At 44.5% G+C, this 18,946-nt stretch overlaps 1 protein-coding gene across 3 annotated transcripts; it reads left to right on the top strand.

Annotated features, from left to right (window-relative positions):
* The first annotated feature begins 246 nt into the window (after window positions 1-246).
* LOC135944612 (protein Tob1-like) lies at window positions 247-18,755 on the top strand. 3 transcript variants are annotated; one of them, XM_065491680.1, is made up of 2 exons: window positions 247-380; window positions 12,173-18,755. In XM_065491680.1, exon 2 carries the CDS (start codon window positions 12,323-12,325, stop codon window positions 13,766-13,768), a length of 1,446 nt encoding a protein of 481 aa, XP_065347752.1. In that variant the 5' UTR covers window positions 247-380; window positions 12,173-12,322; the 3' UTR covers window positions 13,769-18,755. The 3 variants fall into 3 exon arrangements, with proteins under 3 accessions (XP_065347752.1, XP_065347751.1, XP_065347753.1); XM_065491679.1 differs by lacking the exon at window positions 247-380 and adding an exon at window positions 4,162-4,554; XM_065491681.1 differs by lacking the exon at window positions 247-380 and adding an exon at window positions 11,310-11,670.
* Window positions 18,756-18,946: the final 191 nt, after the last annotated feature.

Below are 18,946 nucleotides of genomic sequence, written 5' to 3'. Positions count from 1 at the left end.
AACAACAACTGCTTTTTGTGTTTGTGTGGCTTTGGAGTAGACAACACCAGAACTAATGACATTTTCCTCCTCCGCTCTTATTGTCAACTCTAGGCGTCGCCTTCTTTTTGTGTGCACGGGCTGGAGTGGATGAATCGCGACCGAAATTGGTTTTGCAGCGATTTCAAGGGGCCCGCTGGCCTGGCCGCAGCTTTTGCTTCGCTCCGGACTGAGAGAGGGGGGCACTAGTGGCGCGGCAGGTCGGTGGGCACGACCTGGGGGACTGGTGCACAGGTGGCACCACAGTCGGCCGCGGTGCTTTCTCGGCGTAGTAAAAGCGAGCACCACTTCACCACTACTACCAAGCTCCGACTTCGATCAAGAATGAGACCTGCCTGGCCGTGAGTTACAATTTTTAATTAACCGTCGTTTGCGCTCGCAAGCATGACATTCTCGGCTTTTGAACGACCCCGCGGCAGAAAGGAACACACTGCCACGCAAAATGTCGAGCATTCCGTTTCTAGCCTCGCAAAAGGGCATCTACCGCGTCTGTAAACCGGTCGGCGCCCCTCATCCCACCTTTATCGTAATCAAATTAGAGTATGGAAAAACGTCTGCAGCGAGTTTTCGAGGTGCGAAATTCAGTTCATCTCCGCGGAAATGTAATTTCGCCGGATCGGCGGAGCTTTTCTCTCGATGTTTATTTCTTTTTCGATAAAATATAGACGGCGGCAGAGCGCTTTTATTTACGTACAAAAGCAATCAATAAACCTATAAGTTTTGTGGAGCTCTCGCGGTATGTACTATTCAAACATCACTTTTCTCTGAACTCTCCGTCATCTCCAGCGAGTTTTCTCATTTCTCATCTCAAACTTTTCCTCTTTCTCGGATCATTTATTTATCAACTTCTTTCCAATGGGTATATAAAATTATTAAATAATTTAAATCAATTAAGCATTCCTTTATAATAAAAAAATTGCTGGTAACGGCCTTCACAACGACTCCTCCAGGGGCTGTAAACGCCGCAGCCGCACCACTGAGCAATAATTTTATTCTCCTGGTTGCATATATTCGCGGCTGCTTTTGAGAGCGCTCTGAGAGCACCGTCGTGTGCTTCTGAAAGTATGCACGGAACTTGAACACAATTCAAGCTGCGAGGAGGGAGCGATGGAGTTGTATAATTATGCTAGGTCAGGGACGTTTGCATTGATCCTCTTGTTATCTATCTAGTAAAGTTGCAGCAGCGCACCAGTTGTTGTATATTGTAAATAGGCCCCTAGCATGTTCCCCGCAACTGATTATTGAGACTGCAAGCTAGGTGCTCCTCTCCTCTAGCGCGCACCATAAGAGAGAGAGATGCATAGAGAGAATATCAGCTTAGTGTATTTCAATATCTTCCAGAGCGGACTTAGCAGAGAGCCGAGGGGATTATTTTTGCTTCTTGAATCGCAATGCGCTCGCAAAGCTTTTTAATTTGTTTGGCCAAAGGAGAAGAGCAGCATTGATTAAAAAAAATGAGAGCGTCAGCAGCATCTTAATCCGCGCTATATGCAAGAAATAGCTTGTGTGCATTTCGCTTGCACAAGCAAAGTCGAAACACTCGTTGGGCTTTTTCCATCACAAACAATTTGTATTGTGCTTGGGGAATTGTTATCAAGGCTTCCGTGACGACTTGTTTGGAGAGGGCACGTTAAAATAGGCTTGTGCAATTAAACCAGATTGAGAACTCTGAATTGTCCTCCATTTCATTCGCCGCAGTTGACGTAATTTAAGATGCTGTTAAGTTTTAAATTCATATTATTTAATTTGTTTAGAATTGGTTGTTTTCTATTTTCGTCACTTGCAACGGTTGTACTACTGTTTGTTATTATTGTTTTTACTTTAACCTTGAGTTATATGAAAATAATATTAATTTATTTATACACTTTTTCGGGAAAAATAGCCTAAAAAAGCAATCATGTTAAAACTTATTGAACTGGTTTGGTTGGAGCAATTAATTTTGCTTTAAAGTTATACCCTTAATTCCCATCAATTTCTGAAATAAATATAAGTCAATGCACTGAGATCCTTGATCCAAAACACAACTTTTTTGATCTGTCACATATTTTCCTCTTAAGATTATAGAGATTTTGCAACTAAATATTAGTAATAAACTGCCATGCCCTGGAACAAAGACAAACTGTTTAGCAGTTGAACTTTGTAATTAAATTTAAACTTGTTTATATTGTCATATATTAGGCCAGCAAAATGTTTTTAAAAACGATTTTTTTAAATTATAATTATTGGAAAAAACATTACAAGTCCAGCCTATTTAGGATGAATTTTCGGCTGGTGCTCGCTCATCTTCTGCGTCGCAGCAGCTATTTAACAAAAAAATGTGCAAAATCATTTTTGTGTTTTGATTGATACTGCAAAATCATGGAAATTCCTTGTTGCCAATGCATGAACTCATCTCTTAAGTTGAAGCCAAAATTGACCTAATTGTAAGTAGAACTGTAAATTTTTGAGAAAAGTGGCTTCTAAGTTGGTATGCTTTTCAAATGGTAAGGACAGTCTCCCTACTTGAAATTTGATTTTGTTTCAAAACAAAGAGTTTCCCCAAAAAGTGTCACGCACTGTTGAGCAGATCTCAACGATAGTAATTGAAATCTGCCAAGAAAATGTGGTTAAAGTGGAATGATACTGGGCAACAATTGAAAATTTAAATTGTTGGATGCCTTAAGCAATTGACCGATAAACAATTTGTTCAACAATTTGCAATAGTAAAAAAATTACCTTCCTACAATAAAAATTCAAATTTTGCCAATTTTCTCCAAAATTTACAGTGCTCGAACATATTTTCTTGGCATATTCCGATTCCTCTCGTCGAGATCTGTTCAACGGTGTATGCCACTTATTGGGGAAACTCTTGGTTTTGAAATTAAATCGGATTTCAAGTAAGGAGACAGCCATTGCCATTTGAAAAGCACGGTAACTTTCCAGCCAATTTTCTCAAAAAATTACAGCGCTCCTTAGGTCAATTTAGGCTTTAACTGAATCCTAAGGGATGAGTTTATGCATTGGCAACAAGCATTTTCCAGGCTTTTCCAGTATCATTCCTCTTTAATTACTGTAAATATTGGATAAATTTTGAATTTTCACTGTGGCAAGGTTCTTTTTTGATTATTGCAAGTTGTAGAACCAATTGTTCATCAATTAACTGTTCATTGCATCCAACAATTCGAAAATTTTTCAAATACTGTTGCCCTGAATTAATCCACTTTAAGACACTTCCAGGGAAGGCAAAAAGCTATATTGTAAGGGAGCGACTTTCAAGAATTTTTAAAGAATAGGTTTCTCCTGAGACCACCAAATGTTTATTCTCACAATTATTCATAATTGATATTTTTAATCTGCAAATACCTGGAAAAATCTTGTTACCAATGCATGAACTAATCGCCAAGGATTCAATTGAAGCCAAAATTTACCTTGATAAATAGCGCTTTAATTTTTTGAAAAAAATAGTTGCAAAATGTTAGCATTTTTAAATATTTTCTATATTTTCAATTTAAACGTCAAAATTAAGGTTTTTTTAATATTCTCAGCTTGGACGTTTGAGGCAATAAGTGATAACTCTGTTTGGTGTTGCAATCACTAGGGGAATACATTAATTTATTTATAGGGGAAATTATTACGTGCTTGCCAATTTGTCATTATTGCAACTTAACAATTCAATGTTACATCCAACGACAAATTAAAAAAAAAAACTCGTTAACTCTCTCTTGACGACCCTGATCCGTCCTCCAGCTGTCCCTTTCCATGGCTACTGGCGAGAGCCATTTTTTACAATTTCGTCAGTGCGTCAGCCGGAAAATTTGAGCCACATTGCAGCTTCCGCCACAAACGCAAATGACCGTCATCAAAGTTTTTGCAAATCTGTACGGGTGGACTGACGGACGAAGAGAAGCCTTGGGTAAGGCCGCACGAAGGTCCAGGGCGTCAGCGGCCGAAGCAGCTGCGTCCTTGCCCCTGTCGGTGGCGTGCACAGCCTTGGAAAAGCGGAGAACACACAGGGCTGGCTCCGTGGTGGCAGCGGCAGGCAGCGCAGCTACACATAATGTCATTTAACGTGGCCTCATAACAAGAGTCGGTCGGTCGGTCGTCGTCATACGTAAGAGAGAGAGCCGAGTGGTGCATGCGCCACAAGGGCCGGAGCGAGCGATCCGCTGAAGACCTGCTCATATGCGACAAACGAACGCTGGTGCTCGCAGCTAGCTTTTCCGCTGGTCCGGTGGCGCTGGCAGCCGCCTCGCTGTGTGCTCTGCTCTGCTCGATCGCCCCGTTCAGTCAGCCCGCCTCGCCGATTGATTAGGCAGCGAGAGCGAACAGCAGCGCGCGTCCTCCTTGGTCTTGCGAGCGCGGCCCTCCGCAGGTCGTCCAGCCTACCAGCCAACCGATCGGGGGCCCTCGCGAGCCCCACGCACGGCGGGTGCACATCGATTCACCCCCGGCTGCCCGCCCGCCCGCCCTGCCACCGCTGGACTGCCCGCCCGTTCCACCCCATGACCTTATCCACGTCAATGAGTTGCACTGAAGGTGAGTGCGGCCGAGCCGAGCCGGTTGTCTTGCTGTTTCGTGTTTTTCGACAGGCAGAAAATCGATTTTTCGTCCGGCGGCTAATTAGGATGAAAAACTCTCTCACTTCAAAGCCTTGACAGCGAGTGCGCGCAGTTCATTAGGCCTTGTTCTAAAAATCGCGCCCGCTAATGGTCTGCATCGGCGGCGTTTTTCAAACAACCCTGCCGAAAAAGTGCGTGCTGCCAAGAGCGTGACTCAAACGACTTTCTTTTTCGTTCCTTCCCTCGGACTTGCCCTACTTGTGCGTATCGCCCCACACGGTCATCTTTGAATCTGGCGCTAATCGGACCGGCCTGTCAATGCTCGATAGGGTGTAAAAATGCAAATTCTCCACGGCGTGCTAACAGCACCTCCGTCTTGGGCATAATACAGAACAGAGGCTCGACCTCAGGCTGACCTTGGCACGGTACACAATAAAGAATGCACTCTCGTCGCCTATTGTGTACATTTCAAATTCACTTCATCGGCGCGGAAAATCGCTCCATTTGGCCCACCCGCGCACGGCCAAAACAATCAGTGAGTTTCTCTCTCACTTTTCAACTCTCTCACTCGCTGGATGGCTGGCTCGTCGACGGAAAATTAATTTTTTTGCCTGCGTGGGCGCCCCTTGCGCGCCAGCGCAGACATTTGTGTGCGTGCGTGTCCTTCTCGCGGAGCTTATGCATCTTTTATAGCGCAGAGCGAATAAGGAAAACTACGCACGCGGCGCACTTTCGTTTATCTCATTTACGCCATCGAAATCAAGATCCCCGTGTATTGATTCGCCGGCGTTCGCGTGAATCGGCTGGCCCCTATTTCGCCACACGCACAAGTCGAACGAAAATATACCCCGATGACTTACAATACAATATGAAGCGGAGTTATGGTAATTTGCATTTGCTTTGCTTTGTTTCGAAACAAGAGTAACATGCATAAAAATAGCAGAGAGTGTTTAATGGAGTTTTGTAACGAATTTCCAAGTAACAAAACAAAAATAGGCGCATCGGAATGCTGGAGATAACAAAATGAAATTCTGAATTGAGATTGTGCGTTGCATAAATGTCTTTGTCCGTTTTGTTTTTCATAATATTCCTAGTAATTCATCGTGAGTTTACCCAATCCACCCTTTTCGCCGACGAAATTCAAGCAGAACCATTTTTCACGATTGGAACAAGCCTGCTGACGAAGGAGCGCGTCAGCCGGCCAGCCAATTCCGCGCTGCCGCAGGTCTATGATTAGAACAAGTTTGTTGCTCTATTCCATTACTGCAATTAGTCGTCGGCCCTCAGTTTCGCAAGCGTGGAGAATCGTTCACTCGCCAGCGTTTAATGCAGCAATCTCCGCGTGCCACCGTGCTAGCTAGCTGCTTCGGCATTTATTTTTCTACCGCGCACACAGCGGCAGCCAGCCAGCGTGCATGCAAACTACAAAGTTAGTGTACTAAAAAGGGCCTTGCCCGTGCGCTCGTCGGTCGAACAGATAAAGGCGAAAATCGATTGTGCCGCACTTTTGAGTGCACTCGATGGCGAGCGCGCGGGCTTGCTTTTCCGCAAAAATAGCTCGTACAGCACAGCAGCGGAACTCAAGACTCTGCGAGGAGTCACTTTGAGCAACAAATAACCACCCCGCCGCGCGCGAGTACTCTGTTGCAGACGAGATTCACTCGTAAGTGCAGCTCACTAGAGGAAAAATGCACGCGAAGATTGAATGGGGTTGTTGACTTGGCCGCACTGCCATGGAGAGCGTAATAAGAATTGTGCAAATGTTTTGAAATAGAAATTATGCACTTGCATTGTGACGCATTGGTATTCTTCAAATTAATCCTAGATTGTTCTTCATACACCTTTGTTGGCTTTTTTAAATAAGTAAATGTAATTCCAGCCTACTCCTAAGAAATTTAGGCTGGTGCTTTTTGGCTGTACTAAGCTAGCTCCAATATAAAGCAGTTATAGAATATCATGATGAATCGACCGATTTGAGCTAAAGAGCGAGTGTATTCTGTATTATTGATTTTTAACGCAAAATTTTAATAAGTCTTATTTGACAGTTCCATAATTAAGTTCTCAAACGTTTCTATTAAAAGTTCAAATACATTTTGAAAGTATAGGCAATTTGACGTGCATGGATGTCGAGCAGGTTGCATCTTTTTTATAGAAAAATGATGCTCTCTGCTGCGAAGAATCGATACGACAGTGGTGCATTAGTAAATAGAGCCTTAAATCATTTTTTATTGCAAAAGTTAAGCCTGTACAACAAATTTTGAAAATGCGTTGAGAAATGTGATGCGGCAGCCAGCAAGCTGACTTTATTGCCGTCGACAGCGGCAGAGCTAGCTGATTTGCCTGCTGCTTTTGAGTTTTATGCGCCTTGTTTGTATTTATCTTTCAAGTGCCGGCACGCTGGCCGCAAACAATAATCAACTTTTGCGTGCAACAGAGTGCTATCGTATTGTTCGCACTAGCGGCGTGCGTTTGATTTACACATTCCTCCAACGCATTTAACTATCTCTCGGAACGCACACGTCGAGACTTATTAAGTGAAATATAATTCCAAAAGGAGAAAGCGGTGTAAACGAGAGGTGCGTGTTTTTGCTTTTATCAACTGGGTGGTTTTCGCGTGTTTATCACGGCCGTGTTTCGAGTCGGCCGAGCTAGAGAGCTAGGAAATAATTTAACAATTACTCTGCCGTGGCTCAAATGGGCCAGAAGGGCGCAAAATTGCAACGCAAAAGCGTCTCGCGGCTGTGCGGCATATTTGTTCAAATTATCGCTTGTTTGCACGCTTTACAATTGGTGTGCAGGCCGCTATGTATGTCATAACTTGGAGTCGCGCGCGCTCTCTCTCCTTGGAGCAGCAGCCAGCAGCAGTGAACAACCCTGTGACCCAGACCTAGGGCACAGTACTAGCTGCTGATGGCTGGCCGGGATACGCGCGCACAGTGAGGGAGGCGGGCCGATCGATACGAGCGGCTCAAAACGGAATGACGCAACTACAATCCATAAAACCGTGCGCTCCTCTAGGCCCTCGCGCGTTTGTTTCGCTCCGGGTAGGTGCGCGATTTTGCAATCGCCCCTGCCTTATGTGCCTGCTAAATATAAATTGCACGTACGGAATTACGATCGCACGACGCCCTCTTTCTCCCGCCACCCCCATTGATAAAGAAAGGAGAAAAGTGCTGACCGCCGCCGCCGCCGCGCCGCTGCTTCGATATAGACAAACACATGTTCGCGTCTAACTGCTTTTCGCCGTACACGCTTTTTCTTTCGTGCTAGGAAGCGCAGGTTTCCTTTGTTGGGGGCACGTATCCGTAGATATGCGTTTTTTTCTATCGTCACACTGGCAGCACCAAGGCCTGAATTGCTCTTATCGCCTCCATTCTGTCGAGGCCGTGCACGCTTGGCAAAATCTTTTATATATTGGGTAACGCTTCTTTAAACATGCACGAAAATTTAACGCTGAAAAGATAAACAGCGTTCATTGCTCAACTGAATGATATGATAAATAAAATATTTTTCGTTATAACAGATGAAATGAGGTTCCAGCCAATATTGTCAGAGAAGAGAAATCTCCTAGCCTAGGAAACAACGGCATAGTGTAGCGATAACTGGACAGCCGAATGCTTCTGGCACGAGACTCCACCATTAACCTTTTAACTTCCCACCTATTCACGCAAATCAATCTCCGTTGCGGCTGCTGCTGCGTAACTTCAGGAACGCGGTCGTCAATAAAAGAAAAGCCGGCTAACAGTTATATATCTCGCAACTACACTAAAACAAACGAGCCATAAATTCAATAGCAGCACGATGAATACATAGTTCACTCTCGCTCGCTCGATGCGTCCAAGATTCACGGCAGCGTGCCGAATAAAAAAGCCTGCACTGCTGAATTTTAAAAATACCTCATCGTCTCAGCAGCTTGCTTTTACTACAAACAATTACAGTTTATTTTCTCCATCGCGGCCATCGCGTTTATTTATTGAGGCGCGTTTTCAAGGCTCCTCGGTTATTTCTGCGCAATTTTTTCGGGGGCGCAAAATGCCCTCGACGGTGGCGTCGCAGATCCTCGCGCAGCGGGTGTTATGTTGCTCTAGCAGGTGCAATGACGTCATTGGAGCCTCTCTTACGTTAGAGGCGAGCGTTCCATTTGTTTAGCGCTTATCAGTGGGTCGTGCGGTGCGGGGTGCGCGCCGGCGACTCCGAAATCCACTCACGTCCCGGAACGAGTGTGTGCCAGCCCGATTTTCAATTATCCGATAAAGAAACGCAGCCGGGACGCCACGACCACAGGGCATTAATTGCTAATTATCGTGACACGCACGCTTTAATGATCGACCGAAAACGAAAAGGGCTATTTTTGCTGTTGGACGGAAAATTGAAATGTCAATACTGCACACGAAAATACACAGCTGATGCTATTTAGCACCGGCGGCGACGACGACTTAGGAAACACTTGGCACACAGCACGGCCGATGCCATAACAGCCAGCCGTAGCAGGAATGCGCGCATGCCCCAGTGCACCTTTTCCGAAGCTGCTTGGCTAAAATCAATGCGAAAGTGTATACACACATTCACTCACACTTATGCAAGTTTGTTTGTTGGTGTGACTTTTTTCGAAACAAAGTCGACACACAAAGTCTTCGTTTTCGCCCCCTGTTGGAGTGAATTAGGCTAGTTGCGAAGAGGACGTGACAAACAGGATTGTTCGCGCTGAGAGCAATTAGGGAGCGATCGCATCAGCACTCGCTTTGGCCAGCGGGTTAGCACAGTCGTGTCCTAATTCTAATCGAAACACAGTGAGACCAATTAACGAGGTCAACAGTTTTCATTTATAGTTCTTCATTACTTTCGAGATAATTAAAAATTGAACGAGAAGTGCCTTCCATCCCCTGGAGAACCGTATGTTGTTTCAATTCATCAATGCCGCATTTGAGCAGCCTGCAATTTTTCCATTTGAATACAACTTTTGCAAGTTGGAGAGGTGAATGCGAGTTTTCTCCTCGGTATGTATATATACGCGCTTTCATTGAAACATAAAAAGCAACGCGGCAAGATAAAAATGAACCACACGCTGTATAATATATTTCATTCCAAATCCCACTTTAGAGCCGTGCGCACATTTTCGCAACCGCACATTTGGCAAACGCGAATTTATTTTTCTCTTTTGCTCCTGACAGCAAAACAAGCTATACACATGAAAGTGTGTACGTAGGTACAAATTTGTGCAAGAGCATAAAAAGTGGCGCCTGCTCAGCGGTGAGTGTGGAGCAATCGTGGCAAATGCTTATTTTCAAAGCGCACATTCGAGCACCGAGTTTTGGCAACGCCAACTCCGTCATGATAAGCTTTGTTTTTTAACGCGCCTCAGTGGCCGACTGTCGTCATTAGAACAGCGTTAGGCGCGTGAATCACGTGGTTATTTTCGGTTTAGCAGCCACGAAACTCGTCATTAAATATTTTCCTCGGACCCAAAATGTAAACATTTTTAGAACACGGACGCTCAATGTCCTGTCCGCTTGCGGCGCGAAGCCTTGCCGCATTCTTGCTTTTCTCTCGCTCTTTCTCTCGCCACGTCGACTGCCAGCGTCCCCGAAGATGATGGAAAACACGTCAGCAAAAAATATCCTTGACCTTTGCAGGCATGTTCAAAACGCTGATCTTCACTGAACAAAAGAAATGTGCCGCGCTGAAAGAAGTTATTCAGAGCGAAGGCAAGCACTTTAAAACCGCCAACGAGAGAGAGAGAGAGAGAGAGAGAGAGAGAGAGAGAGAGAGAGAGAGAGAGAGAGAGAGAGAGAGAGAGCTAGGCAGGCAGCAGCAAGCAGAGAGATGATGCTGGAAAGAGGGTGGCTCGGCGTCGCATAGAGCCCGGCCGACTCGCTCGCTCGCCCGCCCGCTCACTCTCAGCACTCGTTCAGCAAGCCGCTCCAATTAAACACACATGTAATATCCGTGAGCTGCTGTATAATTGCTGCCGAGCAAAAGCGAACGTTTTACAAAACTCATTATCCGCGGCTGATCGCTCAGCCTGACGGAATTAGGTAGCAAAAGGGGTGCGAGGATGAAAACGAGCGCGCGGGGGTAGCTGCTGCTGGTTTGACCTACTTTTCCGATTCCTGCACATACATCTTCATTTCGCAGCGACGTTGCCGGGCATTTGATCAAAATCGCTTTTCCGCGAAAAGTGAGTTCGACACCAGCACCAGCAACCACCATCCCCAAAAAGCGCCTTTTTGCGAAGAGATAAGGCGCAATGGTGAAATGCTCCGCATCCGCACTCAGACAAGCCAGAATGAAACTTATGGCTTCTGACTGACTCAGAAGCACATTACAGTTTCTGACAGTGACGCTTATGAACACATTAAATCAAATTAAGCTGGTGTTGTAGTTCAAACAAGAAAGCTGACTTACATAACTCTTCCGTCAAAAGGAATAATGGGAGGGTATATAGAGCCTTTTTATCCTTTTCACTATCACATATTTGGAAAATAAATTGTTGTAAAAATATGATGTCTGAACAAAAATATCAAAAATAGAGCTATTGAGTGTGGATTTAAATAAATAAGCCCGCAGTTCGTTAATAGAATCTCCTTGGTGCCAATCATTTCTACTATACGTGGATACGTAATGAAGCAAATCATTAATTTGAGGTGATTCATTCTCGTGTGCAGCACATCACGGCCTGTCTTTCACGAGGTTGAATGTCACCCCTACACATCACGCAGCGGTTCGAGTCTGCTCTGTCGGTGTTGCTGCCACACGAAATGCGCATACACGTCAGTTTCAGAACTCGCCCTCTCGCTCGCTCGCTCGCTCAGTGCTCAAGTTTTGTTTTTCTGTGGTGTGCTGCTGCTGCTGCTGGTGCTAGTGGTGGTGCTGCCGGGCGGCGCAGCCTGGGCTTTGCTGCCGTTCCCAACGCTGCGAGCCTTTGTTTTTTATTCAAACCCCATCTTTTTCGCCGCAGTGATTTCTTTTCAGCCTCGTGTGCTTTTAATTAGAGAGCGCACGCTGGCTGGCGCAAATTATGCCATATACCGCACACGCGTGATGCTAGTGATTTCGGGCTCGTGAGTGATCGCGCGCTGTCCTTTGATTGCAGGCAGGCATTATTTATTATTAAGCTCCAACCTCGGCAGCCAATTGATTTTCCCACTCGCGGCGCACAGTATTACGCGCACGATAGTATGCAAATGCACGAGTAAAAATGCTAAATGGTTTAATTAGTTCAATTGCGCGCGATAACTCCTCTCCCGTCACGCCGCAGTTTATCGGCGGAGGAAATGCACGAGCGACTCTCTCAATTCACCTCGGCGCCGTTGTGATAATACACACATGAAATTAAACGCCTTCGTGCATTCATGAGCTCCTTATATGCACACAACGTTGTGCGCTGCTTCAAATTAGAAAAATATAAACATAGCGACGCCGAATCCTAATTAAAATGCAATCATTATTGTTAATTGTTTGGATTGCGTGATCAGTTTTGCCAGCAGCCACGCATGCATAATCATTATGTAAATTATGCTGATGACAGCGAAATAATATGCCTGCCGACGCTCGGTGCTGCATGTGCATTAATTTTACCCATTGGATTGTTTCAGATAACGCTGCTGTGAGGTGCATGTGGGTCACGATATCGTTGTAATAAATCCGAGAGCAGTCCAATCGAAAAAAAGAGCACAACACACCCCGAAATCCAAGATTGAAGAAGAAGAAAACACCCCGACCTGAGCAGAGCACCCGCCGCTGCCATGCATGTGGAGATTCAGGTGGCGCTCAACTTTGTTATATCCTACCTGTACAACAAATTACCGCGGAGACGCGTCAACCTGTTCGGCGAGGAGCTTGAGCGGGCGCTCCGCGAAAAATTCAATGGACACTGGTACCCTGAGAAGCCGATGCGCGGCTCAGCTTACCGCTGTATCAAGACGGGTACCGGCTCGATAGACCCGGTGCTGGACATGGCCGCCCGCGAGAGCGGCATCCCCGTGCAGGATGTACTGGAGAACCTGCCGCAGGACATGGCTGTGTGGGTGGACCCCGGAGAGGTGAGCTACCGCATCGGCGAGAAGGGCGCCGTGCGCATCCTCTACAACGAAAGCATGGCGCAGAACAACGTCGCCCTGAGCGCGCCGGCACCCAACAGCTGCGGCAGCTCGTCGCCCGACGACGACCTGGACACGGAGGTGCGCAAGACGTTTAACCCGGACGCGCAGTGCTTCCGGCCGATCCAGAACGCGCTCGGCAACCTCACCATCTCGTGCCCGGCGGCCAAGGTGTGCCTGTCGCCGTACCAGAACGGCGCCAGCAGTCCCCCGCCGGTCAGCCAGCAGACGCTGCCACCACCACCGCCGCCCCCGCAGCAACAGCTCCAGCAGCCGCCGCCGCCGCAACAGCTCCAGCAGCCGCCGCCGCCGCAACAGCAGCAGCCGCAGCAGCAGCAACAGCAACAGCAGCAGAAGCAAGCGGCCAATGGCATCCTGGCACCGGTGGCCGTGGCCCAGGGCAGCACCTCGCCGACCAACACCAAGTCGACGGGGAACGGCTCGTCGACGACGGCTCCGTTCCTCGGCCGGCCGGCGGCGCCGCCGCTCACCTTCACCACGGCAACGTTCGCGCAGACCAAGTTCGGCAGCACCAAGCTGAAGAGCAGTTCGAAGCGGGCCAACCGCATGTCGCCGACCGAGTTCTCTAACTACATCAAGCAGCGAGCTCTGCAGCAGCAGCAGCAGAGCCAGCAGCAGAATGGCTTCGTGGTCGGCGCCAACCGGCCGCGCTCGCTGTCGCCCAACCCGCAGCAGCAGGCACAGCAGCAACAGCAGCAGCAGCAAGACTTCTTCTTCCCGGGCCGGCAGTACTTGCAGTACCCGGCCCAGTACCACCCGCACCCGATGCAGTCCGAGCTGCACTTCCCGCAGCACCAGAAGCAGCAGTTTCCTCCGAGGGGCTTCATGGACGGCCACCTAGCGACTACGCCCACCTCCAGCTCGTCCAACATGCTGCTGACCTCGATATCGCCGAGCACGCTGCCCAACTCGAGTCTGGTGCCACAGAGCGCCACATCGCCGGGCAACGGCAACGCGGCCGGCGGACCCTCGTCCGGCCAGGACAGCAAGCAGCAGCTGCTGGACGGCCTGGGCTTCGGTCTGCCCACCTACCAGCCAGGACAGTACCAGCACCTGCTGGTGGCCAATTAAGCCGCGCGGACGGCTAGAAGCCAGTTTTAGGTAAAAACAATATTGAAAAGTTTGAGACGGGAACGAGAGAGACTAGCCACATACACACAGACACACACACTCTTACACACACTCTTTACGACCTGACTTACCTTGCAAGTATGACAGCAATTCGTGTAAAAATTAAACGCCTAAGGCTTCGATAGTTAAAACCTGACACGTCCTCTCGATTGGATAGGCGATTATTTGCATGACTGTCAGGCTTTATTTTTTAACGAGTTTTTACTTGCTGTTAAAGTGTAAGGGATATAAAATGCTGCATACCGACTCTTTTGTCACCTATAAAAAAAGATACAGTGAATGTCTCCCACTTGATCGCGATCAACAAAATAATTATAATTAGCTAAAGCAAAGATACAAATGCTAACACCTTTGCAAAAGGTTTTCAACGATAAAAGCCAATGTTTCCATGCATGCCCTTATTCAATGAAAATAATCCAGATGGCATTATGGATACAGAAACCACTACCCCCGAGGAAAAGTATAAAATCTGTTCAACGCTTTCTATCTGATGTAACGATAAAAATGGTGCTTTGTGCTGGTTTTAGAAAAGGAACATGCGCGCATTCGAAAATAAAGCTTGTGATTAATTTTCTTTTAAACCGACGACACAACAGAATAATTTTTCTATTCGCTTTTTTACGGAACTATCAACCAAAGAATGTAAATATGTACGTTTACCATATTTTTATTGAGACCCGCCCACCATTTAAATAATAACAACTATTCTAAAATTTGTTGCAAAATTTGAGCCCCACACTTTCAATCGTAAAATTAGAAAACCCGAGAAAATCAAGCTGATAGAAAAAGAAAGGTTGTCAAGATTGCTTACAAAAAAAACACAAACTACCATTTTAATAAATTTTTCAAGCAGTTTCAATGTTCTTCATAATGATAATAAGAGTGAATCTAATACAAAATGAAAAGAGCCAGGCCACAATAGTGTGATGTGATGCAGAAATAAGAATTTAATACCGAGAATCGTCTCGTTTTCACTGAGTACGCGTACATTGTGTATTATTAAGAAGGAAAAACCTATACAGGAATTCGAAAAGATTGCCATTTCAACGATATCTAGTGCAGTACGAAAATTACATAATCGGCGCGTATATATCACAAGAAGTAACTCATTCGCGTATGCAGACGAAAATTGGATAATTTTCATTGGAGTGATGTTGCAGTAAAACAAAGGATAGCTTAACCTAAAAACGGTTAAATGTTGCTCGTATGTTCGTGACCTATACTGGAAAGAAAAAAAATAATTCGCCTTGTAGTACGGGGGACATTTGAGATGTGAAGGCCTATCATAAATTTAGCGTGCGACTATTGACGAGATGGTTGGCACACTTAATAAAATATGAATATACATAAATGTTTTCATCTAAAGTAATCCAGAAAATGTGTGGATGAATGTCGACTTAATTAAAATAATGAGGCTGTTATAACTGAAAAACTTCATTGATTATATTTTTATTATGCGCACTTTTATATTTTCATACTCGTGTGAGATAATGTCGTCCACATAGTGTCAAGAGAAGACCTTCATTTAGGCCGCATATATTATGAAAAGAATGAATTCTCTGCTTCTTTCTTTGATGCCGATTGTTTTAAGTAGGACTTTCTGTTACTTTGCACCGTTCTCGATCGTAGGATGTGTACTATATCAACTTCCAATGATTAAAAGTGGATTCTGCTTAAGTGATGAGAAAAAATACCTGACACAAAAACGGGGAGGAAAACGAATCCACAGCACGTCGTCGTGTTACAAGTGAAATGCTGGCTCGTTTGCGTTTTTAATCTGAAATATTTTGATACCGCGCGGTTGATTACAATTTTTAATTTTTATATATTTATATACGCCGTTCAAATAAGCCATAGCTGTTATAGAATTAAATTACGCTTCGGGAGCCCCCTCGATGTAGCTCCAGGTGTGTCACACAAATTGCAAAGAAGAAAAACGACTGTAGTTATTTACTGGATGTTTGCGCAATGGATAAAATATGACTATATGTACGTTTCAAACACCCACACACACATTTGAGAATTTTGCTAATTGTAAAACTAAAAATCGATCTCAAAAAAGATATCCACATGTGAAATAAGTGTTGTGAATTAAGCCTACGAATTTTTGGAGATTCTTTGTCTTATAGAGGTTCGAAACCGATTACCAAAAGATATGATAAATGATTTCGGTTCGCAGCAGAAATTCTTCTTGTCAGCAAGTATATTATACTATATTTTACTGAACTCACACAAAATACATATTTTCTAGCTGAAAGGATAACATGTAAATCAGATATAAGTTGCATGTTGGTCGACAGAATTAACATACTATTATCTTTCTCTCTAGTTGAACGCAGGCAATTTTCTTGAAATGTGTATAATTGCAAAAAATAAGTACATATACTCCACACTGCATGTTTTTCCTCTTGTGCTAAATAGACAGCAACCGACAACACGAGAAAAAGGTAACAAAGTCGTCTTAATGCTAATCTCACCATAAGAGGCAAAATATTCAATCAAGCTGTGCTTCATTGTTATTCAGATCGATGTTCTCTTCATTCTTGTAAACGTTAAGCACACACACGAAATAAATACACGCCACAGTTATTATTAAAAAAGAGATGTAACTTTTGAGACAGAGAAAGTAATTTTTGTAGGTTCACAAAACGAGGGAGTATTAGAAAAAATCAGTAGCAAAATATGTTGATTGATAAAAAAAAAGATCGTAATTAAAGAGAGAGAAGAAAAACTTGCAAATCCAACTTATATAATATCCGGGACAAACTCGTCGTTGGCGAGCTCTACTGTGCGTCCACTTTTGCGCCACTTTTTCCACGATTACGCTTCTTGACTCGCTCTAAGTAAAACAAAAATTGGCGCAAGAGTGGACACCCCCTGGCCGCGGGCGCCGGTGGCATCATCCCCCCGACGGGGGATGGGAAAATAAAAAAATACGACGAGAGAAAAAGAAAGAACGAAACACACATCCTGTTGCGCAACTACACGAATTTCAATTAGGATAATTTGCTTGATTAGCAGTGCTGTGTCAACCCAAATGGCCTACCTTCGCACCTACGTGTCTAATTACTCCCGCGCCGCCCCCCGCGTCGTATTTCGTACGTAAAACGAGCATAAATATTAGTGTACGCACTCGGCTCGAGGAGTTGTGCAACAAATCTCCGTAGCTCCCCACGCGATCGGTTGTTTGCTTTTCGTTGCGTCCCCCCGTGAACGAACGTTCATGATTTCCCAACGCGTTCCGTCGATAATTATTACTACTCCTTTATTTTTGCACTCGTGGATTTGAAATTTCTGCAACAACGCTTGCTGCCGCTTCTCTCTGTGTGTCAAACGCGAAACTCGTAAACGTGCTAATTGCCCCTGTAACCGCCGGTTCGTCTTCAGGCGCGCATATTTGCTCCAAGCAGTTGCGCTCCGTGCGCTCGGGAGAAGCCCGCCGTGTATTTCAGTTCTGGAGGTCGTTCGCCGCCGCGTGTTTTATCAGTATGCAGTGTAATAAAAACTACCACTTTGTGACACACTTTTGCACTTCTTTCTTGCTTGTTTGCCGTCCGGCTTAGGAAAAATGTTGGCCTGTGTTTTTACGAACGATTTTCACTCACGAATTCGAATTTTTGGAGCAAATATCTAGTTAGACCCTTAACACTCGCAGCCACTGACAATGAAAGGAATTAGCAAGCAATTCATTGGCAGCTCAAAGAACCGAAGAGTATCAGTAAAAATAAATATATCGAATATCTCACACTTTTATGGTAGATTTAAACAAAATTTTTTATACACCCGCGAGGAATACTAAATGTTGTTGTCTGTAATGCAATGTTGAAACGGCCTGCTATTTTCCTCTTGATTTAAAATAAATGTTTTTGCAAGAGAAAGTTCTTATAGACAGCACTGTTCGTCGTCTCCGAAGCCCACGCACGATTTTTCTTTCATTTCGTTTCGGTATCGGGCGGAAAAACTTCAAAGGTGCTCGGACTCAGATGTGTGGCGATCGAATACAAATAAGCGAAAAACACAAAACGATGACGACTTATAAGTTAAGAGGTGATTCTGATGCGCTCCGTAGAATAGCAGGTTGAATTTGCTGCGAGCATAACGCGTATGGTCGATTATTTGAATCAGCAGTCCAAAAGTACCTGGTTTAATTGAACACAATGCGTAAATTCTCGCGAAATCTCTGGAATTAGGGCGATGTGAAGCGAATCTTCAAACCGGCGAGATCGATTAATGAACCGCAGTTAATCGTGATTATTTTAGGCTTTGCTGATGAGTTGTCTTGCTTTTTAAATATTGACAATAAAACCCTGAAACGGAGATAAAAAAAAGAAACACAAGATAAGTTGGATTGCATTGTCCCAAAGATGAGAACGTGGTTATACAAAAAGTGTTACAAAATATCATATGTATCGTTGGTTGGATGTAATTAATGGTGTGCCGGCGCAAGCGTCCGGCTTATTGACTTAAAGCATCACTTTTCTCTATAAGTAATTAATACATATATATTTACAAATTCTGTGTTGAAAGAGCGTAAAATTAACTGCGATTATTATTGTTAGTATGAGAGAGTTTAAATTTTGTTATTGAAGCTGCTTCACATAATGTAGTTGAGCGAATTATAGCTGTGGGTGTACATATATAACCACATAAAAGAAGAGTCAACATAGTATATTTTTGTCACGGTTTTCAAGGTAGTCAAATATTTCAAATGTGTATATCGATTATATTTTGTATTTCGCACAGAACGATGATCAAGAGAGTTTCGCGCCAGCTGAGGTGGTTTTTATCTTCTTCTTTTGGCTTGTAACATAAAAATAGCTTGATACATCACAGTCAGGTTTCTTTACGTTTATCTAGGAGGATATTTGTTATTTTTTGTATTTATCTATAATTTTTAATAAAGAATGCTTAAATGTTAAAAATCAAACACTCTCCGTCTTTTATTTATCCTATAAAACCCTGCCCGCTATATATAGTTCAGCAAAAAAGTAAGTATAGTGCAACGAGAATTGCTAGAAAACTATTTTCTTAATGTCTAAATAGAATCAATAATGCATTATTTGAGATTGGAATGTGGTCGATCACTTTCTCAATTATTAAAACGCTTATGTTAGAAAC

Source organism: Cloeon dipterum, chromosome 4, assembly GCF_949628265.1.
Source record: "Cloeon dipterum chromosome 4, ieCloDipt1.1, whole genome shotgun sequence".
Classification (NCBI taxonomy): domain Eukaryota; kingdom Metazoa; phylum Arthropoda; class Insecta; order Ephemeroptera; family Baetidae; genus Cloeon; species Cloeon dipterum.
This window is presented reverse-complemented; position numbering and strand designations above follow the sequence as displayed.